The sequence below is a fragment of the Semicossyphus pulcher genome, unplaced genomic scaffold (genome assembly GCF_022749685.1).
Source record: "Semicossyphus pulcher isolate SPU_LCO1_2020_fin unplaced genomic scaffold, fSemPul1.0.p SCAF_13, whole genome shotgun sequence".
Lineage (NCBI taxonomy): Eukaryota > Metazoa > Chordata > Actinopteri > Labriformes > Labridae > Semicossyphus > Semicossyphus pulcher.
In genome coordinates this window covers 18,984,510-19,012,421 of record NW_027211637.1, presented here as the reverse complement: position 1 = coordinate 19,012,421, position 27,912 = coordinate 18,984,510, and the positions used below count along the sequence as shown (strand labels likewise).

General features: G+C 41.3%; 2 protein-coding genes across 6 annotated transcripts; both read right to left on the bottom strand.

The window, feature by feature from the left end:
- Nucleotides 1-298: 298 nt before the first annotated feature.
- Nucleotides 299-11,626, bottom strand: LOC138589972 (glutathione hydrolase 7). Of its 2 annotated transcripts, none has more exons than XM_069660484.1 (16): nt 11,480-11,626; nt 10,149-10,734; nt 9,721-9,947; nt 9,413-9,564; nt 9,193-9,310; nt 9,006-9,073; nt 8,445-8,518; nt 8,113-8,306; nt 7,097-7,184; nt 5,934-6,061; nt 5,756-5,844; nt 5,496-5,648; nt 5,275-5,389; nt 5,041-5,178; nt 4,731-4,830; nt 299-2,822 (listed from the first exon to the last, which is right to left on the bottom strand). In XM_069660484.1, exons 2-16 carry the CDS (start codon nt 10,366-10,368, stop codon nt 2,650-2,652), a joined length of 2,037 nt encoding a protein of 678 aa, XP_069516585.1. In that variant the 5' UTR covers nt 10,369-10,734; nt 11,480-11,626; the 3' UTR covers nt 299-2,649. The 2 variants fall into 2 exon arrangements, with proteins under 2 accessions (XP_069516585.1, XP_069516584.1); XM_069660483.1 differs by lacking the exon at nt 11,480-11,626 and adding an exon at nt 11,129-11,253.
- Nucleotides 11,627-12,388: 762 nt separating this feature from the next.
- Nucleotides 12,389-21,951, bottom strand: LOC138590143 (tumor protein p53 inducible nuclear protein 2). Of its 4 annotated transcripts, none has more exons than XM_069660714.1 (4): nt 21,678-21,951; nt 17,190-17,577; nt 15,944-16,517; nt 12,389-15,844 (listed from the first exon to the last, which is right to left on the bottom strand). In XM_069660714.1, exons 2-4 carry the CDS (start codon nt 17,311-17,313, stop codon nt 15,577-15,579), a joined length of 966 nt encoding a protein of 321 aa, XP_069516815.1. In that variant the 5' UTR covers nt 17,314-17,577; nt 21,678-21,951; the 3' UTR covers nt 12,389-15,576. The 4 variants fall into 4 exon arrangements, with proteins under 4 accessions (XP_069516815.1, XP_069516817.1, XP_069516818.1 ...); XM_069660716.1 differs by having other exon boundaries at nt 15,944-16,514; XM_069660717.1 differs by having other exon boundaries at nt 15,944-16,100.
- Between the last annotated feature and the right edge of the window lie 5,961 nt (nt 21,952-27,912).

The window sequence follows — 27,912 nt, the reverse complement described above, 5'->3', positions numbered from 1 at the left end:
TTGTGATTGTGCTCAGCATTGGTCATGCGAGGAGGGGCCTAATCTCATCCATTGAACTCTACAAATTTAATTGGCCATCTCAAGAATCTGCCTGTGGGCCACTACAATAAGAGTAGTAGAGAGTTGATGTTCTCTGCAACTACGTGGAAAAAAACATGTGCCTAATATATCGGTATCGAAATGGGCAATCAGTAAAAAGGGTTGGTAAATATAGGCATATCGGATATCAGCAAAAAATCCAATGCAGTAAATTCACCTGTATGAGGTAACAATTGGGCAAACATTTGTTAACATTAGGGGGGGTCAAACATTTTATTCTTGGGTTTGGACAGTGCGGATTGTTTATTAAAGTCGGATACAAATGCACATGAAATCAAACATCAGGGGTCCGTTTCAGAAAGGAGGTTCAACAACCCTCAGTCTAACCCCGGACTGTGGTTTGACTTACTCTGATTCAAAATTTGCTGGCTTTTTGGTTTCAGAACAGCTGATTAGAGTTAGTTCAATCAACTCTGAGTAGGTTCAGCTGGACTTAAGTGCGTGCACGCTGACTATAAAAAGCCAGCATTAATGGAGCCCCGATACCACGATTCACCATGGCAACGGTATACAAAAAGAGGTCCTCCTACGTCACACCAGTGGAGCTCGAAATCCTCGTGGGACGTTCAGCGAATAGCATGTTTTTAGAAAAATATAGTAACACGGCTGCAGCTGCAAAAGAGAGAGAAGCGGCGTGGGAAGAAACTGCTGCTCAAGTAAATTCGCAAGTTTGAACTGGTCTATTTATTTAATACTTAATCACGACCGGAAGCTTAAATTTATATTAATTTAGGAGCAATCCATCAGGAGAAAAACGTACATGGAAGCAGTTAAAAATAATGGCTTCCATGGGCTGAATGATTAAGGAAGTCGAATCAGGGTTTTATATGCTAGAGGGAGGAGACAGAGCGAAACTCTTGAGTTTCCTGAAGAAAACCTGCTCCCGACCAGGTTAGGTTCACAGACACAGTTACCATAGTAACCAACTCAGAGTTAAAGTTACCTCTCTTTCTGAAACGGCAAACCCGAGGTTTCCCCTCATTTCAGGGTTAACAAACCCGGGGTTTTCACTAAACCCGCTTTCTGAAACGGACCCCTGGTGTTGTGCAAATGTGTACCTTAAGGCATGGTACTCTATAGTACAGGGAAAAACATCAACAGTCATATTGCACTAGTGCCCAACAAAAGAGACAATAAGGTTGAAATCATGTTGATTAGTCAGCATCAGCCATCCTCAAATTAACCACTTTTTAGAATGCAATTCTTAAAAATAAAAGTTGTTGGTCCAAACTTCAAATAAGCAGCCTTAAATAATAAACAAGAACAAAAAACATAATTGCCTTTTCTAAAATGTGCTTGATGAACGCATTTTGTTACAATGGTAGAAAAAAAATGCATAAAGCCCAACAAATGTTCATATAAAAATAGACAGATTACATTCAATCCATCTGTAAAGAATCTGATCATACCCATCGTAAAAAAAAGGATCCCTGCTCTAAATTTAAAAAAAAAAAAAAAAAATCAAGCCACAAGCTTAAAACAAGTCATGCAACAAATAAGAATTCTTAAATTACATATTCAAATACACTTATTCTACCATTGATGGTAAATAACACCTGTGAAGCCAATCCACCTGCTTAAGGACTTCCAGTGAGATGTGAAAATCTTACCGTATTTCAGGATGATGTACCTTGTGTTAGTCTAAACTGCTCCTAATAAGCCATTGAACATTTGCAACAGTTAAAACTCCAGCAGCTGTACCAAACAACATCTAATCACAGTTACACACCATTTAATGAGCAGGGGATCAAATGGTTTAGTCTCTGAGTTCTGTTTAAATAATCTAATTAGGTGTGAAAATTCAAGCTGATCACGATCAGCTGTGTCCTTCTGTGTCCTTTTTGACACCAGTCAAATACAGGTGAAGAATTGAAGAGCAGAAAGGTGCTCAAATGCACCCAGGACCATGCGTGTGCCGTAAATGCTGGCCTCCTGGTCTGGCATCCTTATTTCTTTAATGTCTGCCCGTTCTTATTAAGAATTTGTTCATCATAAATATCCATCACATTTCCTGATACCCCATATTCAGGGTGAGAGTATTTAAAGTGCAGCACCCGTTCAATTCCCCACAGGCCAGAAAGTAGCTGCCACTCAATGTTGTGAAAATAGCTCTAAAAGCTATTACACTTTTCTATTTTCTCTGTCTCACACTCACCAAATGAATACACTGAAAACCTCCCAAATGTATTGTATTCTTTGAGAGAAACTGGATACATCAAACATACATTTGTGAGCATGCCTTGCATCTCTGTGTCCTGCTCTGGCCATTGAAAGGGATAGAAATACACTTTTAAGACTACCTACACTGTAATCAATGTTACTTGATGCTGTGAGAGAGGGCATACCAGCATCAGGGTGTGTAAAAAATATACTGAGATCCCTACAATATCATTTCACACAATGCTCAATGTTTTGTTATTGAAATAACCAAACCAAACGTATGTCTAGTGTATTAGTTGATGAGCAAGTTCCTTCCATTAACCATCAATCCTACAGTGTTACTCCTACCCTTCTTCATAATGTCTGAAATATGGGGGATAGAGGGATACACTAGGGCATGTTGGACATAGTGAGGGCAGAGGCATCAGCACTACGAGGGTCCTTCACCCCAATGATGAGGTCATTGGTTCTGCGGGTGCCTTCCACCAATGAGAGAACCTCTGTCCTCTCCACTTTGTGACCTTTGGCCTGCAGCAGCTCCACGTCTTCGTCCAAGAACTCAGCTGTAGCAGAGAGAGAGAGAGAGAGAGAAAGACAGTAGGAGAGAGGATGATGATCTGAGGATGGTGGGGAGATAGACTCTACTATTCAAATGTAATAATGATCTGTTAAAAGAAATCAACAGCGGATATAGCCATCATAGTTTTTTAGGATATTTAGTCAAGCAGGTCATACTATAAAATGTTTAAACTCAAGCACACATCCTGTAACAAACGTACCTTTACATTGGCTTATCATGGCATAAACTTAAGTATTTTAAGCCATGCTCAGATTTTATTTAGATCAAAGCAAGATCCCAAACATCCTGATCTGTGCTGCATACTGGATCACCATGGTGATGTATGTATGTAACTTACTTATCTAATTTCCTGAGCCTTAGGGACATTTAATGTTTGTCCTGTACCTAACTGAGAATTCAGTCAGTCTCACTGGCTTTGGCTGTTAATTATGAAGCTTTGAATATTCAACCTGTTGGCTATTTTGACATTTCCAGCTACCTACTTTTTCAATGTTTCAAATCATGTCACTGTTGTTTTTAACTATTATCCTTTTAAGCTCCTGTGAGGAACTTTCAGTTTGTCGATTCTGGCAACCCCTGTGGACAAAGTAGTAACCTATCTCTGTGCTTATCTCGTACCGTACATGTCTCGTCCCGTACATGTCTAATTTGTGTTTTAACAGTCAAACGTGTGACTCGAATCTTTGCAGTGGAAAATGTAAACAAAGGCTGTTTCTGCAGCATGCTTCGTCTAACACCTACCCCACAATAGCGGTTTCAGGCGTTACAAATGACAACATAGAAATAATCAGTCTTGTCCCTGATGGTTTGCTTTTGTAGGACATGTAGAGGCATCAGTGTTCATTTCAGTCTGTTTTCTAACCATCTAAAAACTACTCACAGGAGCTTTAACAAAATGAAAGCTTTTAGCCAGCTAGTGGGCTAAAGTAGCAGTAGAAGTCCAGCCAAAGAGCATTGGAGAAACAGGAGCTTAGTGATTTTATGTGTTTAATCACCACATGACCTTGTCTGTTTGTTTTAGAGAGGAGGAGACTTTGGCAGATAATTCCTGAATTAGAACACTAAAGAAATATTTACCTAAAAACAACATGGGCACCTACAAACAAACTATCAGCAGCTGGGCTTGCAGCTCCTCCCGACATCCTATGTCCACCAAAGAGTGTCAGGGAAACACTGATTTGTAGCGTGAAACTGCTTTATTCACTGTTTTCATTAACAGGTCGGTTTGTTTTAAAGGTGGGGGGGGGGGGGGGGGGGGCTTCAGCAGATAATTCAGCACGTGATAAAAGCCTTGTGCAGACTACAAACAGTGAAGAGTAATTTTGAGACTCTGTTTAACATGATGCAGCTTGAAACACAAGAATGCAGAGATTTGACCTAAAAATGCGATTGATGATCCTAAATCTTCAAATTTGTTTGTAGTTCTTGTTTTCCGTACCGCGTTATAGCCATTCAAAAGTGATCCTTTTATAATCCGTTCATTTTGTTATTCAGTGTTTAGTCACTTGGCAAATTTTAGCGATGATCTGTTTACACATAATGATTGTTTGCACATATTTACATAAGAAGCAATTGTTAATATTCTTCTTGGCTAAGAAGTCAGGAAGGCATTTTCACTCTGCCAGCTTTGTTTTTGATGTAAATAAAAGTAGTTGCTGCGTTTCAGCCACTCATCAACTATGTATAGTGAAAACAAAAATGTGATCTGATGATAATGTAAATACTGGCTCAAGGGCACTATTGGATTTTTAAAAAACGTAGATACATATTGGAGGGAAAAAAAAGGAGGAAAAGACAACTGAAGTTGAAGCACTATGATAACAGAAAGGTACGGACTCGGCTACATGTGGTACAATCAATAAACACAATAGGATCAATCGGAAAAACTTACAGTCTACCAGAAGGGTGTTGGGCAGCAGCTGTGGGTGGAGTCTTCCATAGGCTAAGCTGTCACTCATATTTTTACGTGAAGACAGAACATTCATCAGCACCTGTGAAGGGTCAGAAAGCAGAATACGATATATTGAATAATAAGACATTACATTATTAAAATGATTTTTTGTTAATAAAATGAACATTTAATTTGATCAGATAAGAATAAACTAAAGTGTATTTGTATTAAGATATACATCAATTTCCTCACTGACAGAATTCCAACAATCAATCATGAATTTCAATACTTCTTGGAGTAATTCAATGACCTGTGTGATGCCACTGAGAGCTTTTTCTCCATTGGACGACCCAACAGCTAAGTATGTGCCACATAACCCCACAGCAGGCCTCACTGCAGTGGGCATCAGGAACGACATGGGCCTCTTCCCAGGCTGGACGTTGTTATGCTGCAGCAAAAGAGAACAAAAATCATAAGAGCTTTTTCTCTATTTCGAAATCAATCAATCCTGCACTCAGTGTAAAAAGCCAAACTGCACAATTACCGGGTTAGGTGACGTGGTTTTGGTTTTATTAGGCCAGGAGAAGTCCAGGATCTGGCTATTTAAGAGGATTCCTGAAGGAGTCACTATTCCGCTGCCAAATGGTCTGTTGAGAGAGCTAAAACAACCGTAAGAAAACTGGTGTTAGTTGGAGCTTTTCAGTCATATCACTGCAGGCTTAGCAAAGTACTGTACAAGAACAGCTCAATTAAAGCACAATGTACCTCATGACTGATACGATGTGGTCGTCTGGGCCCATAACCATGACTTGGGCTGCTGTTGCACCCTCCTCCAAGGTAAATGATGGAGTGTAATGGCCTGCAGAGAAGGCCTGAGTGTCGCTTATCATTTGGCGGAATAGGGAAGCCTGTGATTTACTTGGAGTTGGAAAAAAACAAAGCGCGTGGTTTAGTGAAAATGCCTATCTGAATTCTGACAATAATGATGACATTATATATTTTTAGACGACATTATGGACGTCTACCTCAGCATCTTGGCGACAATTTCGGAGACAGAAGTGTCATACATAGGATCTCCCAGCCCACTGGCCAGGGCGAGGGCTATCTTTACAGCCTGGGAGGGGAATGCGAAATAAACAAATAAGTCAAAGACACAGAAATGACTGCACTTGGCAGATCGTGGTGAAGCAGATAGCATACTACCTCTGCAATCCAGTGGAAGGTGCTGTTCCTGGGCATCTGGCTGGTGATGTTGTAGCCCTCCAGGATGTTGAGAGCAGTGATCAAGGCAACACCCGCATGTGGGGCTGAGGCGGTCATCACATGGTGTCCTTTAGAAACAACAATAAATCATATCACTGACAATGTAAAAGTGTGAACACAAACAAAACCACATCAGCTTGGTGTGTCAATAAATATACAGTAGTGCAATACAGAAATAATAACTTAATTACAGCATACCTGGCTTCTGAGCGACAATGTTCAGTTCGAGTTATACTTCTTCATGTAAATATAAATGTCATAATTTAGACAAGTCCCAACCCTTCAAATCTATGCTAAATAATGCTATGTCAGCATTGACCTTGCAAGGTACAGGGCTGATTTTAAAGATGGCCTATTGAGACATCTTCAAACCATGAAACACCATTTTTAATACATTTAGTAAGAAATGTCAAAATCAAAACCAGCATAGACGTGTTTCCTTCTAATCATTTAGTCTACAGCTCAAATTAAAGTGTGTGTTAGACTGCTGTATTTACAGTAACACAAAAAGAAACTGTCTGAGGCTCAGAGCGCAAAATGTGCACATCTGTTCACTAAGGTGGTAACACTGTTTAAAAGAACGATATGTTTTACAAGGTTCTCTAATTAAGAGTTCAACAGCTTTCCTCCAAACTTCATCTGTAATGTCACCGACTCTTAAGGTGTGTCCAGACCTAAATGGAAGCAAATGTTTGTGCAGCGCAATTACAAACAAGCACAAACTGAGTGACTGTTTGCATTTTTTTCCAACTGCAATCCTGACATTGCATCAGAGAAGGTCTGTCCAAACTCCATTCGGAGACAAACATCTCAAAGTTGTCTGCTTGTCTCATCTTGCCGACAAACCTGACAGGCGCTCCAGAGCTGAGACACAACATACTTAGTGGAAATCCAAGAAATCCTGGCTCATGGCAAAGCCAAGTCTGACCTCAATAGCAGGTCATGAAACTAGGTTCTGGTCAACATCAAGCTGCTAGAACAGCAGTGAAGTGAATCCAGACAGTTATTGGGGATCAAATTGGTGAAATCAAGCTATTAGGTTCAGGTGGACCTTTATGGCATCTCCCTCTTACAGCTCTTTTTAAATTAATCCCGGTATTTACCTTGATACATGATCTCTGCTGGCTGTTGTAACACCGTGCTGTAGTTTCCAAAGTCATCTTCTGTGAGCACTCCGCCTCTTGCTAGCACCTATTCAAAATGCAGAGTGAGTTTAAATTTGATGAGTCATCTTTGTCTTGAGCCCTGTAAAAACTATGACCTGTCAATACCCGAGTCTGGCGGAGGCCAGGGAGCTTGCTAAGCTACACTTCCTCAATCTAGAATGCCCTTTCCAATATCATGTCTCATTCAAAATTGTCAGGTTTGAAATGTAGACTGCAGACCCAAAGTTTTTTTAGACGATCCAGCAGTATATTCTCATCGTATTTCAGATTCTGTCCCGCTCTGAGCCATCGCCTGCAGCGAAAACGGCAGTATTTCACTCCACGTCTCTCGCTGGGCCGTTCCTTTCAGAGGGAGGGGTGCAATGCACGCTGGGTGTTGTAGGAATGTAGAAATGCGAAACCACAAGCTGTTTGTACAACTTTCTCCACAGCTATGGCGCCAATTTCAAATATTATTGCTTCTATCGATCACAGAGAACACCAGCTTTGACTGAAAGTGGCTTTTTCCAGGGGTGAACTGCTCCTCTAAGGTGTGTCCAAACCACAAGGGAAATTGTTTATGTAGCACAATTAGAAACAAGGTCAAACGCAAAGTTGCACCGCTAAAGGCAAATGAAGCAAATCCTGCGACTATAGAAAACTCATTTTTACATTATTATCACAATATGGCTTTGTTTTGTGAGATTGTGTGTAATAAAAAGGGTCTTTTGCTGACAGATTCATGAGTTACAATTAACTGACATCGTTATTTTCTCTATGTATGACATGGCTGAATTATTACGTCAACCAAGCCTGAATTGAAAAAGCTAAGATGAAAGTACAACAGAGATTGTTGAGGGGTAAAAGTGGCTTTCCATGGAGAACATGCAGAATTAATGACTACTTACATAATCACAGTTGGATACAGAAAAAAGAGAAAACAGAAAAAAAAGAGAAAAAACATTCTTTCTTACTGCTGCCGACATTTCCTGCGTCAAGTTTCCACTGTAGAACTCCGATATCCCCTTTACTGCGACAGCATCCAAGATGGCTGCTAAATCAAGGCGTCTGCTGAACAGCCCAGGGAGGGGAGCCTGGCCATTTGGGAGGAACAAATCCTGAAATGCATCGGACATGTTTTGGTCTCTCGCTTTAGCCAGAGCTTGAGCTGGGGAGAGAGAAAAGGGAGAAAAGATCACACCTTATCTCTTAATATGGCTTCATCTTGTCATGATAACACTTGTGTTTTTTTAATTGCAGGGACATGTTCATTAGTGACAGTGACTTCCCACTGCACTGTACTTACCTAAGTCATGAGTAACATTAAATCCATTTCGGGCCACATCTGCTGCCATTGTAACCAAGTCCTTCCATGGGATCCTGGGCAAACAAAGTACAAAAATATTAACACACAATATAAACCACAATATGTTTGTATTACACTTAATACCCTTGCATGGGTAAAGCAAGTTAGTCACTTTAGTAGCATCATTCTCTCAACAGCTGAGACATCAGGCTCATGATAATTACACAGCAGAGTAATTGCAGCCTGATACCAAGGCTTTTAAAAAACAACAACGTCTTCTCTTTTTAACACAGCTGGTGATTCTTTCAGAGAGAGATCCACCTCCTTTGAACACTAAGATTAGTGCAGGCTTTGTCAGAGCCAGCATGAAGTAGGATTTTACTATTCTTGGCTAGAAAGAATAATATAATACATTGTGTTTTAGCTATAAAGGGCGTGACATAAAATAAAACAACCTACAGCAAAGGAAAGAAGGAATTTAGAAAATCTGGAAACACGCCTTTATGACGTGGTACAAGGAAAGATTGCACTAAAAATAGTGTTATATAATAGTTACCATACCTGCCATAAAGCTGGTGTGCCTGATGCAGCCCACTGAGCATGCCTGGTACTCCCACAAGCAGGCCTGGCTGAAATGCAACAGCAAAAACAGAGTGCACACGATTAATAAACAGACACAGCGAGACTATCCTCTGTTCCCTCTCATAATATCTGGCTGCTGGAAGTATACACCAAAAAAAAGCCTTACATTATGGTCAAGGTTCCTCTGCAGCATCTCCTCATGTATGGCAGATGGAGCCGTCTCTCTGAAGTCGACGACCCTCGTCTCATTCTTACGGATGTCATGCACCAGCAAAACTCCCCCGCTACACATCAACAGAGCACAAAGCTGGCTACGTTTTCAACCAAGTCAAGGAGCTTTAGCTGTAATCCTGTTTAGTAGGGATTTATATGTTTCTATCACTCACCCTCCAATACCAGAAGTGTGAGGGTGGACAATTCCTAAACAGATTGCAGCAGTAATGGCAGCGTCAACACTGGACCCCTGTTTCCCCAGAACGTCAAAGCCAAGGGATGTACACTGGGCCACATCTGTCACCACTGCCCCTTGGTTAAAGACCTTGCAAGAAACAGGAGAAAAAAACTCTTAAGAGGCACTAAGAGGATCACATAGAATTATTCACAATCCTATAATCACCTTAAATTATGTGATGAGAAAGCAACACTATAGCAAAATGGTTACAATTCCAACAGCACATAACACACATAACCCTACCTGTGGGTCTCCAAAGTAGATCTGCATGATGAGGGCTACTGTGACTCCAGTGGCAAAGGTGAGACATGCCGTGATGATGACTGTCAGTCCGTCTCGCTGGCAGGCACAGTCTTCCGTAAAGGGGTCTCTGGTGGTCTCCTGCAGGGATGCAATATCATGGCTAGCCAGGTCCGAAGCTGAGGAGGGAAGACGCTGGAGGCGAGCCGACTTCAGAAACAGATCTGGGTCTTGACGGACAACAAACACGAAAGAAAAAGCTTAGATTAAAATGCAGCCCGAGCTCAAATCCAACCTTGCAGTGAAAACAAGTCTCGTAGATCCGACTGGAAAACAATGCTGCTCCATGAGTCTCCACAAAGAAATGTAAACACACTATAGCCTTTGGTGAAGGTATATTTTGAAGTAAATGAGTGACCTGGCTGACTCACCTGTATCTTGCTCACTCAGGACATTGTCATCATCTTTGCGAGATTTCAGGGTATTTTCCCCAGACTGCATGTCATCCTCCGGCAGCCGCGGAAAGCTGGTGATGCTCATGTAGTCCACTGGAGAGTAGGCACTCCCCAAGGTTGTCTCCGGATTTGCATCTTTATCTGCCACACAACCACTTGGATAGCCTGCCACAATTTCCGGAGCAGGGCTGTGCATGGCTGCGGTAGATCTTGCAGTCTTTATCTTTAAGGTGTGAAGGAGTTAGGCTAAGATATCTTTATTTCCAGTCACATCTGCTTCTTGTCTGGAGTAATAATTCATTCAGCCAGAGAAAAAATCCCTGTCATATATCTTTATGGGCCACAAATGTTGCTGTAGCGCTGAAGAATTGCATCTACTTGATTGGATCTTTAATGTCCTATTATATCACAATTCTCCTGCTGGGATTTGTAGTTTTCTTGTACAACACCCATACGACTGCATTTTTGCAGCATTTTCTTATAGAATATTTTAGATAAGCCAAGACACGAGTGTGTAGCTCGGATGATGATGATGCATTTTTCCAGTGATGTTGTCTGCTACCTGCAGAAAAAAAGCAACCATGCAGGTTAACTAGTTTTTGTCATGGCATTTCCTTAAAGAAGAATACGTCTAATCTTTGAGGTTGTATTCCACCCTCTTTACCTTGCATGGCCATGATTGTACAAAGCAAGTAGCCTACCGCAATTATTATTATGCGACAACATGTCTGCCTATGTCTGTGTCGGGAAAAGAAGGCGGCGAACTACATCTACATCCATCTATATTACATTTTAACAGCAATATTACCGTTTAAAACACGAACACAGATTCAACCTCAGAACGTGCTCTACAACTACCCTGCGCGTGCGGTCACAAACAAGCTCGCACATCTTTCACGTAATTCTGAACAAACCTGATGCTACAAAAAGCTCAACGCATAGTTAATGTTACTTACCATTGTCGTGTCCTCAAATAAGAATTGTCCTAGACGGTTTTATTTCAACACTTCATTTTGAAAAGGCAGGTGAGGCGAGGTGAGGACAACGCTCCTTCACCAAGACTACAACAGTGAGCTCCTGATTCACGACACCACCCGGCGCGGAGGGAAGTAAGCTTCATGTTACAGCTCGGGATAACCGGTATTACTTGTCAGAGAAATTAAGCCACAGTTGGAATTTAAGCTTTGTAACCGGAAAACCCGGAATACTTTTACTGTCTATTAAAGAGTATTCTTAAATTACATATATTCTCATAGGAAATGTAGAAAATGGGCGTGTTGACCTCGAGACACCAATATCAGACTTACTTCACAGTAGATGTCGTTGGGCCTATAATGATCTACTTGCAGTACACCAAATCCCCTTTTTAGCGCAGGTGCTCCAAGCTATTTCCAATCCAGTATTACGACTGTGGCTACAGAGGGAACTCCCCAAGGACACAGCTGGGGCTCCAAGGATATATGATGCTTACTTGTCCAGAAGTGGACAGACAGGTTATAGCAAGTTTGTAGAATACCTGGCTTCCTGTGGCCTAATTCTTTTGTTGTTGCTTCACCTTTATAGCCGGTGGATGATCATCAAAGTCTCAGGTGACGGTGCACAGTACTCCACAAAGAGGTCGGAGGTCAGCTTCTCGACAGGGGACTTAGCATTCGTCTCAGCACCATAAAAGTTGATGAAAAAGCATATTCCTCCTCTATATTTTAGCTTGTTATTCAGTCAAAGCCCAATGTATACTACACCGCCACGCCTGTCTCGTCTTCCCCTTTTTACATTCTGCAGTCTCCCGCCTACATTCACACTGTAATATGCAAATGTACGTCTGCTATCTGAGTTATACAATAAGATTGACCTATTTGCATTTATTTGACAGCTATAGTTACATTGAAAAGTTTATAAAGTTTGATGTTTTGATTAAGATTTAACGACCAAAATGTATGTAAACATTTTGCTGTATAATGAGTATTTCTACTCTTGTAATGTACTCTTGTACTCTTGTAACTCTTGTCATCACATTTCACTGATAGTACTTCCTTACTTTTACTTATTTGGAAAGGAAGACTTTTACTTTCAATAGAGTGTGTTTAAAGTATTAAACTCCTACGTTCACTGGAGTAAAGCATCTAGATATACTTCATATGCTCTTGGCTCCTATCCCATTCCCTCCTGCTCTCCCACATGAAAATAATGACACAAGATTCAGGTGTTAACCTGAGTATTTATTGTTGTTGTTTTTCTTTTTTTTGGCGGGTACCTGTGTTTTCTGAATGGATGCTGGAAAACCCATCCGAATATTTTTGCATAGGTCTTGCCTGTCAGCGGACGACCGCCCACTTTGGGGATGGAAAAATCAGTACATCACAAAAACCATGCAGAAATAGTGAAAGGCACAATCACCATACTTTAGATATCAGATACACCAAATTTTAAATGACTATATATTTCATTTTTATGGATGGGAGGGGTGTACTAATTGAGATGTAACATGGGCGAAACCCCAAGTGTTTTTAAGCTGCCATCATTTAAGGGCACAACATAAAACATAAAGAAACTCCCCAGACATTCAACGCTTTTCATTTAAAACGTCCTATTTGTGAACAACAGCTCTAATAACAATATGGGATAATACAAGCGTATTCTATTATCTTTAAATGATACATTTCATTTTTTAATATATAGGTCTCCTGCCTCATCTTTTCCCTGTCCATATTATTTAGGCTTGACACGCCTGGTGACCTCTCCCTCCCTTCAGTCGTAAACCACCTCTTTCAATAATCACACACAACGTACCGGGAACACACTTCCTTTTAACATGACACTGGTGACAAAGGAGGAAATAAAGATGAGTGGAACAGGACAGGTTTGCAGCAGCAGGTGTGTATCTGTGGTGATTTTTACATTTTCGTATGCACACAGGCTTCCACTCGGGATCTCACTCTATTTTACAACAGGCAACAAAAATCAACCTCGCAGACACAATCAGTTAGAATAGGTGGCCCCTGGGCCATAATAGAGATCACTATGTGTGTGTGCATGTTGGAGTCATCACCTCAGATCCACCTTTTTCTGCGCCACTTAGAGAAATCAACAAGATACATAATAGTCATCTTTAAACAGAAAAAATCATACTCATATTAATATCATAAATTAACAGATATTGACAGATTTTGAATAGAACAGAGTTATTTATAGGATTATTGGCAGAAATGAAAAAAAAAAGTGATTCAAGGGAAAATCATGTATCTTTCTTTTCTAGATGATCTAAATGAGACAAAACATTTCCCAAACAATCCAAAGTGAAGCCCCAGATTTTCCGACAGTCCTTTGAACGCCTCAGTACAAACTGTTTTCAAACCCATGTCACTGTACCATGTCCTCACCAGCATCCATACAGCTCGTGCTGTGCTACGTGGACCCTCTGGAGGGCAGTGTTTGCCTATGGCACATCAACTCTCGAGTCTACTGCTGTTTTTTTTTTGTTTGTTGGTGCATCTCAAAGGAGATGAGACCGAAGTTGGGGCAAAAGACACCACTTTTGGCCACTGAAATGCCCTCTTGATTTGATAATGAGCACAGAGGTGAGGCAGAGAGAGGATTCTCGTTTGACGCAGTGGACTCGTGTCCTGAGAGAGGCTTTGACATCTAACGGAGCGTTATAAATTGTTTCGATATATTTACATGACAAATAAATGAGCATTATTCACGTCTTTATAAGGAGTTTCTAGCATTTAACGTGTCAGTACACCTTCTCACACACAATTTGAATCAAATCAAGAAAAGAAATTATCACAAAAGAAAAAAAACAAGCACACAGCACACGGCTAAAACTTTGACTCACAAAATGTATGACAGTGCAAACTTACATCCATGTCTCAAATAATTTACAAACATTAGTATACACTTCAGCACCATTGTTTACTATTGTTGTTGAATACATATCAGTAAGCTAGATCTTTACGTGGACTCTGTTAGTGCTGGATGTGAGGGCGAGAATGGGACGCACAGGTGGAGGAGATCAATGGGTTTCACATCCATTATTAAGATGATAGTTTTGAATGTGCTGCAGGAGGGGGGGATGTTGTTAGGCTTTAAGGAGACATTTTCTGCCCCCTTTCTCCCAACTGTTCTCAGTGATCATACTTTCGTTTTTGGTGTTCGCATGGAAAAGATCTCGGCACACACTTTTAGATGAAAATGTCTGATGTGTGCCGGGCGCATTACTTAAACTTACAGACCACACATTTAATGATCATTATGCTTCGTATGAGCGATTTGTTTGTGTGTCGGCGTGTAGGAACAAGCTTTCTTTCTGTGGTGGAACAATGCAGACAGAGACTGTTAAATAATACTCTGATTCATGAGGAAAACAATATAACAAAACAAAATAAAGAGTTGCCACCAATACCGCTACGCACTTCCTATAACCTGCCATACCCTGTAACCCAAAGGCATTATTTCTCTTTATACGTGTATTATTATGTTGCCTTATTTTAGTAGTGAAATATGCAGAACAAGGGCCGTGCTTCTACATGCTCAGAGGGTTACATAACACTTTCCTATGACCATTTCATGCTAATCACGCTCCTTTTAATACTATCTATTTCTAATCCATCATTTCTTTTACTCTTTAGTCTGTTTTGCTCACTCTCTCACCATCTTCTACTTGCTCCCAACCTTCGCAAAGTGAGCCGAGTGCAACATTACGACACGCGTTTCCTATGATGACACAGGTTGCCCCATGTTTCCTCCATCAAACTTTAAACACATGTGTTTTGATTTTACGCTCACGCTCTTCACACACGGTATATCCTTCCGCCTTTTTTTCTGAATAAAATAATCACCTGTTGTATGAAGCTTAGAAGACATGATGAGTTGCTTTCTCTGCATTGTTCTCTCGCTTGCATTGTTTCCACCAGAAAGATGTAAAAGTACTACATATTTTTTTTTACCTCAAATCATTAACTCCAAATTTAGCAAATTCTAGTGTTTTAGGGATTAAACGGTTGAATTAATAAATCATGCCTTGAGGAATAGTGAAAGAAAAAGGAGAATATTATACTAAGATAGGAGAAAAAATCAATAGAGCTTAAATTTTTGTGGTTTTTCAGATATTAATCCTACCAAGTAAAACCTGTATAAATATCTTGAAGCCTTTTTAAGTTGTTTGGATACTGCAACAGACGGTAAGCATGATACACAGATCTACTCAGAGGGCTTCATAACAGCAGAATGGGGCTGAAAACTACCAGGTGGTCTTTTGACTGAACCAAAGAAAAGCTACTGATTTACTTGTATCTGCGTGTAATTTGCAGTGAGTGAATACATTTAATCCTGTGTGTCCTGGAGTTGACTATGCACTACTAATGCCCTCAGAGTAAACAATGCCCCCTGGTGGCTGGGGGTTTTAGTGGCAGATGTTGCGCTTGCTGGGCTGGTGGAGGAAGGTGTTCCTGGCGTGGGCTGCGTGACGGGGGACCTGCTCCCTGGTGAGGTTTTGGCGGTGGATGCGGTTGCGGCCCAGATGGCGCCGCTCGATGCGGGCTTTGCTACGCTGGACCCTCGCCACCTGGGTGACCTTCGCCAGAGCTCCAGCCTGGGCCGCAGCTCCTCGGGTCACCCTGGTGGGCATACTGCTGTGGGTGGCGGGGACAGCAGCTGGTTCAGCCACTCGGCTGCAGAAAGAAAGAGAAAGCAGGGTGTGTTTGTCGTGATAGTTGCTGAAAAGGCAAGTGAAGGTCAAGTGAAGCTACAAAAGGTGTGACTTTTCTCACCTCACGCTGCCCGCCAGGCTGATGATGCTCTCCTCTCCCACCACAGACAGGTTGCTGTTGGAAACCATGGACAGGTTGTTGGAGGAGACGTACACAGACATGCTCGGGTGCTCGATGAGCAGGTCCTCCATCGGGCTGGCCTCCGCTGTGGCTCCCTCTGCAGTGAAACAGGGGGGAGGGGTGACAAACCAACTCTCATCCATGCAGCCTCTCTCTGGGCCTGACCTACTGCTACCCCCACTGCCCCCACACTCACTTCCCGAGCCGGGGGACACTGACGGGGTGGAGGAGGGCGTGGACAGTCTGGCCCGTCTCGGCGGGGTCACGGGTGTAGTGGCACCCAAATGTGAAGGGCTAGCGCTTTGACAAAACAGGGGGTCTGATGATGCTACCACACCTCGTGCCCGACCTTTATGTGTCCTACGCCGCTTGTGAGGCACATGGGGAACGGGGGCGGGGCATTCAGTCCTTGTATGTGCGTCTTGATGATTTGATTGGTTACTGTCTGGACATGATTGTGCATTTAGTGGGGATCCTGCCTCATCCTCCGCCTGCATCATGCCGTCAGATTCTTCTGAGCGCATGGCAGCGATGAGACGGCCAGTGAGGACAGATGTTTAAGGTGAATGGTTGTAAAAACGATGCAATATGATGGATTTTCAAAAAAGCCATGCGGGGTGAAGGGGGCCATTTTTAAGGGATCACATACGCACGCGCACACATACCAGTGTGGGGAATGTAGGGGTTTTTAATATATTGGAGGAGGGGGAGAAGAGGGGGTAAGGAAACACAAAACATAAAAGAGTCACATCATTAGTTGTGTTGACCCTCTAAGGTTGTGATTATGTCAGTGACATAATGTTTGCGTCTGCTGAGAGGTACTTTTATGTCGGTTTTGATGTTTGGTTGGCTTCTGAACAGGCAGCGAAGCAATTTATCATACTTAATAATGACCTTTGTCATGATTGAGATCATAAACAAAGAGGAAGGGGATGTTAGTGTTCCTCCATCTTCTGACAGACATTTTGCTGTGGCAGCCATATGGGTGAGCATCAGTGAAGTTGCGCTACGCCCTGACTGATTCCTCACCCCACTCCATCATCCCCATCATTACTTCTACACTTCAAATGTTAGTAAGTATTATGGACATGCGAGAAAGGATTTCTTAGCTGCCTAAATCTTTACACACAAAACACAAAATTGGATTTTTTCAACCCATCACAGCACTTCCTCCTTTGAGACTCACCGGGAAGGTTGACGAGCATCCATCCCTCCTCGTCCGCCTCCGTCACACAGGGGTTGGGTCCCTTCAGCTCAGCTGCCACCTCTTCTACTTCCCCAAACAACAGGTTGCTCAGACGCTGGAACATGACTGCTTCTGAAGTCGAGCGTTGATGACTCTGGTGCTTTTTTGTCGTCCACAAAGAAAAAGCTATAGCTGCCTTTATGAATATTTATAGTTATTTGTGTTTAAGTATCGCTTGTTGCTGTTTTATGCAATTCTTTGTCTGATTTTTTTTTAAAGTTTCTCTTAAGTCACTCGAAGCCCTTTGCTGGATCTCGGTTTTGACAAACAGGAGTGGACAGGCTTCAGTAGTGCAAATGTAAGGTGTCACTTGGTTTGGAGCAAAGGCCTGGAAAGAGAGAGAAGATGCTGGTTAGTGGTCATTACAAGATAACATGTTTTCTTTTAAAAGACATCTAAAAAAAGAGAAGTCACTCATTGGGTTCATTTCCTATTGCTTGGTCAGAGTGCATTAGATAAGTAAGTGAGCAATGTGTGTGGTGAGAGCTTTCTCTGGGTTATTTCAGGACATATCGCAACACGATGGAACTTTCTTTTGGACTTAAACCTCAAAGCATTTTGAACTTTACTGACAAACAATGTTTCATTAAAACAGGAGCTGTTGGTAAGAAGCCGTGCAAGTGTCCACACTGTTATTGCTGAGTAACTTATATATTGGATGTACTCGGTAGCAACAAATTTCTCAGTTCTATTAAAAATAGCTCTAAAGTTGTGCAGAGAGGTCCTACGTTTTTTTCAGTTGACCACTCTTCCTGTTAAAAACAATATTTTTTTAAACTGTCATCAACTGACTTTTTGGCCACTTGGGGGCAGCGCAACAACAAAAACACACCAGTGACATGTTATAAAGCTGTAAGGTTACAGTTGCCTGCTGTTTACACATGATAATTCATTTTAGAGTTGCGCTGCTGACCAACTGACAAAGTCAGTCCAACATGAGCTTGCCTTTTGACTTTGTTTTGGTCTCCACCAACTTCTCCTCTTTTTTTTTTTGAAGATTCTTTTTTGCCAATTTTGCCTATATTTATAGGAGAGCTGAAGAGAGACAGGGAGCATGGGGAGAAGAGAGTGGGTAGGTGACAGACAGCAAAGGGCAGGAGGCGAGAGTCAGGCCTGCGGCTGCTGCATCAGGGCCTATGGCCTTTTGTGTGGGGCGCCTGCTCCACCAACTTAACCAGCTCCCCCTGGCCTCCACCAACTTCTGAGTGACCCATTAGCTGCTAAATACTCCACTGCCTTCTCCAGCAAAAAAAAAATAGGACAGTGACCTAAAATGCTAAAAAGATAAGCTATAGGACTTCATTCAACAGGGTTCAAGCACAACAGACGAGACACTTTTTAATGCCAGAGAGTATTATGTAAGTTTGAGTCACGGAAATATGGCCTGTGTATAAAACAGCATTAAACTTTCACATGATGATGAACCAACTGTGAGGTACATTAAGCAGAGGAACACTGAGCTACACTGTAAAAGTAATAGGTTTTAAGAAGCAACCAATTAAATCACCAAGCAGGAAGCCAGTGCACAATGGCTGCACTCCCCACCCCCGTGAAATGTAGAAACCTAATCAGCTCAGTCTTTGGACAGATGGACAGGCCGGAGAAAAGAAAAGAAGCTGAAAGGAGGCGATACAAAGACCTCACAAAGTCAAACAAAGTGACCCTCCAAGATGTGAAAATGCATAGGACAGACATTACCGATGGCATGAGGCAAAGTACAAGTGCCTGGCCTAGATGTGAACATGATGATGTAATGTTGAACAGATGTTTGAACAGCAATCGCTGACGAGACAAACCTTACATGTTCAAAGGCCCAGTTATATTTACTTAAACCTTGTGAGTGCAGAGGAAAGAGTGACCGAAGAGATGACAGAGTGCAAACTCATCCAGTTCTTCTGGGACACATTTAAAACCATCTCTTGGATTAAAGGCTTTCTTCCTGTTTGCTTTTTGTATTTGTTTATTTGTACACAACTTTCACAGTAGTTGATGTTTTAATTCCAGATCAGAATCTATTTTAGTATATAATCTGTTTGACCCTCAGCCTGGTCCGTCTCTGAATTCTCCTGGAAACCCAATATGTACTGCTGACATTAAACTATTCCCACAGCTAAATGAGTAGAAGAGACAGAGGTTAATTATAATGAAGGAGCACAAGTTTAAAGGTGAGACTTACACACATAGCACAGAGACATGGAAAGAGTTATGCATGGATGCTCGATTAGAAGCTGAAACTTTCTGTCCTTATTTGGAGAATCATCATGGCCACCACAGAGGAAAATAAGGGAAAGAGACATCCCGAAAAAGACATACAAACACACATACAAAGTCTTTTAAGCTGCATTTTTACAAATAATTTTGGTTTTATAAATTCATTCTAACTCACTTTCTTTATCAGTATAAAAATCATATCCAGTTAATTAAATAAAAAGTCTCTTCCTGTTGTATTTTGAAAAGGAAATCCCCCAAAAAACAGTGTGACCTCAGTCTGAACTGAGGCGCTGCAGTCAATCCTCAACACTGAGATTGTTTAATGCATTCCTGGACAAGCAGAAGCTTAAGTCATGAGACTGTGACAAATAAAATGCAGACAAACAAACTTTAAGTAGCAGGGCCCGAGGGCTGTTTTGCATAAGGTGCAGCAGACATCCACTGAACAACTTCCTGATGCAACAATTTTAGCAGTTGGGTGACTGTCCAAGCTCACCCAGGGCTATCAGGGCGGTGTTAACATAGCTAGTGACACTAACAAGACAATAATCACCACTGATATGGCTTCTACTGTACCTAATAAATATAGAGGCATTATCTAACCAGGCCTGATAAATGTCATTTGCTGTAATATCTATTACGTATTACATAAGCATATACACTTTTAACTTTCTCATCTTCCAACCTATTTTTCTTTATTGGTATTGCAGCCACAGTACATTTTACAGTGGAATTAATTAACGTTGAATGTGTACAGAACTATCTTGTGTGTATTTGCTATGTTGTAAAAACCTTTTTATGGGACTGGTCCATTTGTTCTATTTTTAGAAAGCCATTTAAACAGCTATCCTGAGACATAGGTGGAAATTACCCCCCTTTTTGAAAATAAATTTAAGTTATAATGTAATTCAAGGAATAAAATCAGGGCAATCATATGTCTTTAAAAATAAATACCTTTAAATACATGCAGCAGAAAGATGTTGCCTTATTTTGAAAGGGTCACAAGGAGCCCTGACAAGCCTGTATTTATTCAAGCGTCACACTTTAAATGAAATTTTATTTCACTGCATTTCCTTAAAAATATATGTATTTCTTTAAAAGAACTTGAGTTATAGATCTTTATTTTGACACTGGTCTTTTTAAAAAAGTAGGAGGAGCGGAGGCGGATGGGAGGGGACTAGCGAAATAAAAACAAGACGCATGTGACGTCTTGCTTACGTCACGGATGCTGACAGAGAGAGGCTCCAGCCTATTTGGCGACCGGAGGGGGGAAAAAATAGGTCTGAATTGCAAACATAGCGAAAATGTGAGATATTGTGACCGTGTTTGTGACACCTTTACGTGTTTTTAAGTATAATCTGCATTTTGCCACAACAATCCGTGCCTGAGTGGTTCCTTTGTCGACGGTTACCGTCTGGAGTTGAAAAAACGGTATGAAAAAATGCTCATAGCAACAATGTTTACATTTGGAAAACACAAAGACACCTTTACAATAGTGTAGCAAAATAAAACGGCATTAGTTTACCGACTGTCAAGAGAGAGAGAGAAGACAAGTCTATTCCTGTAGGGTATCCAGGTTAGACATGAATTATCCCTATAAGCCCTACAGCTGAGGGGTCAAAGCAATGACAGTTGTGGCTCAGCGACACTGCACGAAAGACATCGACTGAATAGGCTTCTGACAATACAATGAAAACGGTTATTTCCACACAATAACACGAGTGTCTTTATTTCACAGAAAACCTTATAGTCTATAAGGTCCGCCTCCCAGAAAATCATCAACATCCGCCATCGACTCGACTCCACATCAGCATTTGGTGCATTTCACAAAACAACGGCTGCTTCCATCCTGTAAGATAGTCTGCAGACTGGTGTCATTTTTAAGGACACAGGACGTCGAATCGACCTCATTTAGCCGTTTGGTTTGGGTTGCTGCTTTCAAATCTATTCATGACCTAATAATAGGTCCTCACGAATTATATCACACAGCAGTCAAGAATACCCTATATGTAATGAGTCAGTGACAGACAGGATGTAATTCTACATCTTCTATTGTTTTATAACAGCCTATGTGACTGATATTTGCAGATAAGCTTATGAGGAATGCAGTCGCTTCCCTGGCAGAGACAAGTGTAGCTTGATACCTCTTTAGAGCACATAGCCTGGGCATAAAACACAACAAGTATCATATGAAAAGCAAAGTAGAGAATAGCTTACCTGCCTTTGCAATGTTATTCAAGTTGTAAACGAGATCTCACACACAGTAGAAACGACAACAATTCTTAAAGCACAGCTTTAGATAGTCTTCAGGTGAGGTAGTTAAAACACCATAATACAAAAATAAAAGGCTTTCTTCTTAGAAGAAGATCTTCGTGTAAAAATTTTACACTGATGTTTTTTTTTAGATCATAACATCTGCAGCTTTTTTTCCTCCTTTCCTCTTTATTTTCCGCTGCAGATTTTCCTTCTGTTTATTGCTGCCTCCAGCTGATCCTCGGATCAGAATGTAGAACGTACAAAACAGCTGATTGTGAGATCACAATACGCTCGGCCACGCCCCGTCCCCGCCCACACTAAACAAATCAGCCAATCAGAATATTACACAAGCAACAAGCCGGGCCTCTCTAGGTAACAGGGTGGGGGCTGGGAGGCGAGAGGAGCTGTCAACCTGCACCCAGATGGAAACTCTGCTCCAACACTGATCCGTGATCAGCCTCTGCTTTCACCATCCCTGCTGTTAGAAGTCAGGACTGGGGGATGGTAAACTGATGCTAAGTCTGTGCTTACATAGCTTTTAATTCAAGCCTTCTTGAAAAGATGAAGATCTGTTGAAAGCAAAGTGATTAAATTGTCATCTTGGTTTTTAATTAAATAGATTCAGCCACAGAAAGAAGATGTTGCTCCTGAGCTGTTACATCAACTCCTGAATAGACTTTGGACCACAGTGAGAGTATTATCTCTGTGTTGTGTAACTTACTCTGTGGATATTTTATTTTTAAATGTTAAACTGCATCATTAAATTTCCCTATGTACTTCCCTGTTTACTTTAAAGCAGGTGCTGTATATACAATATGAACATAAAGGGCACAAGGTAACCTAATCTCCTTTGCATATTATCTTCTATAAGATTAGTTATTTATTGAAACTCAGTATGCCAAAGTTGAATATTTAAATTATTAGTAACAGTGTAACTTCACAAATTAGATAAGCTTTCCTTGTCCAGTGATGCTGGTGATGTTACTTTAAATTTCATTTGTAAATAGACCTCCCTCCCCTCCCCCTCAACATCCATGTTTTCACTCCGCCTTGTTAGGGAGGACCTCCACGTGCCACTCAATGTACGCCAGCCAATCAGACATGCTTTTTCAGAATGCAGCATTTGACCAACCAATGAGCTTGCGGTGGGGTTTTGAAACCCCCCCTGGTGGTCACCTTTACACTCTGCATCCAAGAAGACCCACTGGTTTTTATTACTGCAGATTGAGCAGGCTGATTACTGTTGATAGAACTGTGTGTGTGTATGTTTCTGTGTGTGTAATGCATGTGTGTGGTTCTGTAGAGATCATACTGTGTTGTGTTTGGATGAAGTAGAGTGTTATGCATAATGCTAAGGTGTTCTTTATTGATTTAGCTTGTGTTTATGCATACATATATGAATAAGTGTGTGCGCCAACGTGAGTGTTTATGTATAAATATGTGTGTGCACCAGCATTAAAGCTTCTACTAAAGATGGAAACACCGAACATTATTTACAGCCTCATTAACCTCAAAAGTTTGACCATGAAGGCTTGTTTTCAGTCTTCACGAACCAGATCGACTGACTTTAATCTGAAAATATTGTGCGACATCAGTTGAAAGATCCTACGCCAAATATGATTTGTCATAATGGTGAATATTTAAGTACTCATCTATTGTTAAGAATACAAAAGAACTGACGGTGGAATATTTAGTTACACTTGTTTATATTATACTGAGTTTAGTCTACTGCACACTAACTTTCCTTGAGTGACCCTGGGTGTGCATCGTTATACAGCATTTGGCAGCGAACCTGAAGTTACAGTTATTTTCTTTCAGGATTCTGCATTGGAATTATCTTGATGTTAATGTTTCTATAAGTAATCAGATCTGGCTGTGTGGATTGATGTCTTGAACGCTAATTAGAAACAAATGAACCACACCCAACAGGGTCCTGTCTCCAGATGCCAGAATTCCTTCGTTTGCTACTTTTTCTGTCGGACTTTGTCATGTTATTACCACACCAGTGAGAGATGATCGCACAGCATGAGCCTTCTAAAGGCAGGATGATAAGGTTTCGGCCTATACAGTTACCAGGTGCTAGGCAACTCACGCAGACACACATACACGGACACACATTGTCACCCTGGAGTGATGATGATATCCAAACCCCGGTAACACACTGAACACAAACATTTAGCAAGAACAGGCTGTGCATCTGTACTGAAACTAATCAGAACAGGCCGGGTGAAACTTGTTATATCCTGTCCTTGCAGCATGTAATGCCATATCAGGAGCTGTGATATAATAGCCATAATAAATGCAAGGTATGTGTGATAATTATCCTTTATGGATGAGATCACATAATTTGGGCTTGCAAACACTACTCAAGAACACAGAGAGAGGAGAGGATATGCTCCTCTTTTTTCTGCCTCTTTTGTTTCTTCATCCATGCCTGAGCTTTCGCTAAAGTTGCCTGACTTCACACGATTCCCACAGTCTCCCAAAGCTGGTTGGAGAAATAGGTGAAAGGTCACAGCAGTGTCTCCCCCTCTCCCCCCTCCCTCTCCCTTGCTCTCCCTGTGTGTTTTCATGGTCATGAACGTGACACGCTACTCTTATTTAACAGCATGCCTGCCCTTGCCCCAGCTGACACAGCCTACTAAAGGCATGTGCGTAAACGCAGAGGGCTTCAAACAAATCAATCCCTTGCGTTTTAAACACCACTACTTTGTGTGTGGTTAAAGAGCGAGGTGTGGCGATGGACAGGTTGACTAAGAAGTCAGGCTTGTAGTCCAGCTTGTAGTTGCTTGTATGTTGACTCTTCAAACAGACAGTAATCTAACTTGTTTGTGAGAAACCAAGTGTTTAACTGCCCATCCCTGCCTCGAGCGGGGGAAAAAAGGACTTCGTAGGGGCGAGGTTTATGTAGTGGTAGTACTTAGAAGCAAAAAAGTTCACAGGTGCGCATTATGTTTTTCTGCTTACTAAAGTTTCTGTATTTGATCATCACACAAGAAAAATGTAGGGATTCATTCTAAAAGGGGAAAAGAAACATTGACTTCCTATGTGACCTTCTTTTCTATGCTACCTTCGCAGCCTTTATTTTTGGTGCCTCTCTTTCCTCTCGATGTCAGGCCTCTTTTGCCCCCAGCATGACTGCCTGCTGGCAGATGATAACACGGCAGCCAAAAGAAGATACTAGGTCAGACCTTCTTCCAGTGTTACCACTTCCTTACCTCACCAACAGCAGTAAATGATACGACACACTGGGGCTGTTCTGGTTGCTGGGTTTTTATGTATTGCACTAAGTAGACTGACTATTTAAAAGATAAGTTTCGTAAATCATAAACTAAGACATAAATGAGAGGATGGATACCACTCTCATGTCTGTGCAGTAGCTAAGGAGGTGATTGCTTAGCTTAGCACTGACACTTGTAAAAGGGGGGAAAGGGCCAGGCTGGTACATGTCAATTCTTAAAAATATGAATATCAACAGCTTACTTATTATCATGCCGTGTCTCGTTAGGTCAATCTGTACACAAAACAAAATGTAACATGAAAGGTCTTTGCCATTCTTGCGGCCCTGTTTGGTTGCTCTATGCCCTGCAGTACTTACAGCTAAATGCTAAGGTTTCATGCTAACATGGTATTCATGACAATGCTAACTTCCAACGCTAGCATGCTACAATTTGTTTAGCACAGCTGAGGCTGATTAGACAGGGGTATTTGGTTATAAACAAAAGTACTGGAGAAAAAAAATTGTTGTCCCAATGGTTGCACTAGATGAAGTTTCAGGGTATTATAGGTGAAACCTGGGGTTACCAAAGTTAGTATTGCAATCCATCCAATAGTTTCAGAGAAGTTTCACTCTAGACTAAAGTGATGGACTTAAAGATTTACAACTTTTCAAGGATTATGTGCTAGCACTATATCTTTTTGGGCTAGTGACTTCCTGGAATCTTGTTATGAATGTAAAGTTGCTAGGCAAGTGAAGGCACTGGGATAGCCATCTCGCCACTGGTTGCAAGTAAAGAATTCCCGTAGAGCTTTACATTTAGCTTCATGTGCAGCCTAACCAACCAGGCATTCTTACAAGAGAGTTTCAGAAGTGTTGCTAGTTGTATTTTTAACATTCACAGAGAGCTAGGCTAGCTGTTTCTTATTGTCATGCTAAGCTAAGCTAATGGATTTACGGCTCTTGCTCGACAATTAATGCACAGACACAAGAGTGCTATCAATCTTCTTTATGTAACTCTCAGTGCAAAAGTGAATAAGAGTAGGTCCCTAAATGTCAAACTATTCCTTTTTAACACTGGAAAAGACATCGCTATCTGCAGCTCCATCAACATCTCCAAGATCCACTCTTTGATAGCTCTGAAGCTAAAGACACTACAAAACATGAAAAATACCACATATTTAAATGTCACATGGGAATATGGAAAAAAAAACATCTGAAAGAAGTTCAACAGTTGATCTACGCAGCTATCGCCAAACAAGAGCCTTTTATGCTTTAACCCCTTGATGTTTTGTCCAAGTGTGCTTATGTGCATTGTGTCTGTATGTGTGTAAATGTGTGCCAGAGAGATGAATGCTTTCACATAATTACTTTCACATTTTCCTTTCGGCCAGTTGCCCGTAATGTCTGGAGGCCTGTGCCCATAGATAAAGAATTTATTTCTGCGTGTCATATTGCAAACAGCCAGTCTGTACATGCTGCTATCAACAGCACTTGACAGTCCCAGGACAAGTCCCCCCCCACATACATAACACTTGTCTGACTACTATTCCTTACTCAGCACAGGCTCAACATGGTAGGTTCCTGTCACCAATCCAATTCAAACAACAACAGAGCTGATATCAACCAGTGTGCGCCCCCCGTCTGCAGGCTGATGTGTTTCAATCTGCAGCAAATGAAGGAAAGTTGGTAGGGGAGGTGTTAGTGTCTCACCCTTTCTCTCCTTCCTTCATTCCTGTTCCCTTCTTCAACCCTCCTAAAACCTCATGCCATGCGTGCATCCCATGGGTCTGTCCCTACAAGGCTTAAGCAAACAGGGCCTGGAAGTGGTGTCCTTGGCAAGAGTGTGCTGATAAACACCGCATGAGTGAGGACAGGCTGTGCTCTCCAGAGGGGGATGACAGCCCCTCATTCACGCTCCCCTGGAGGATGAAACATAACGAGGGAGCTATTTTAAATTCCCTAAAGGATTAGGGTACCTTGGGTGATGAGAAAGCATTGATATTCGTCCACCTGTGTCCGACTAAGTTGATCTCAGAAACATTACGTTTTAGGTTCATGTCTCCAACTTTAATAGCACATTGGTTTTCATCCAGACCAAATTATCTTTTGCCACCAAGTTAGCAAGGGAAGAAGAGGAGCCCCTTGCTCAGATATGTCCCCTTACTTAAACCAAAACATGACCTGCAGCCTAAAAATAGCACAGAGCAAGGAAAAAAATAAAACTAAGCCACAAATACATCGGTTTCTTTCCATTCACTTGCCCTAACGTCAACTCAGTGCTCATGTTTACAAAGCCCTGTCAGAGCTAAAGAGCATGTTGGGCCTTTTTTACCTGTAAATATTTTTAATTAAAAAAATGTCACAACTTAACTAAGATAGTTAACTTACACACACGAACACACGCGCACACACACACACACACACACACACCACACACACCACACACACTATTTTAAAAGACGGTCCACAGGGCTGGGTCAAGGGTTGAAACCAGGGTAATGTTATGTTCTGAAATTACATAACTTGGCCTCAGTCAGAACCAGAAATACCCCCCCCCCCCCAACTGTCATCGCGTATTGCATGGAGGATGGAAGCAGCCAAAATCTCAAACTAATTAAATACATTAATATATATATGATATATTAAATAATAATAATAATAATAATAATATCAAAGCAATAATTGAACTATTAATAAATGTACAGAAGACCTAACCAGACATGCATCCATACATTTTATTTACGCCGTTAATAATAGTAATGTCCGGTTGTTTTCTCAAGATCTCGACCTATTTTTCATGTTATCTCGAGATAACAAATAACTCGTCATCACGGGTAAAGTTGTGGCCTGAAATTACATAACTTGCCCTCAGTTAGAACAAAATACCCCCTTCAACTGTCACCTCATTATACAGATTTGCAGCACTGCAATATATGCTAATATAAATATAGATGAATTTGCAGTAAATGACCAGTA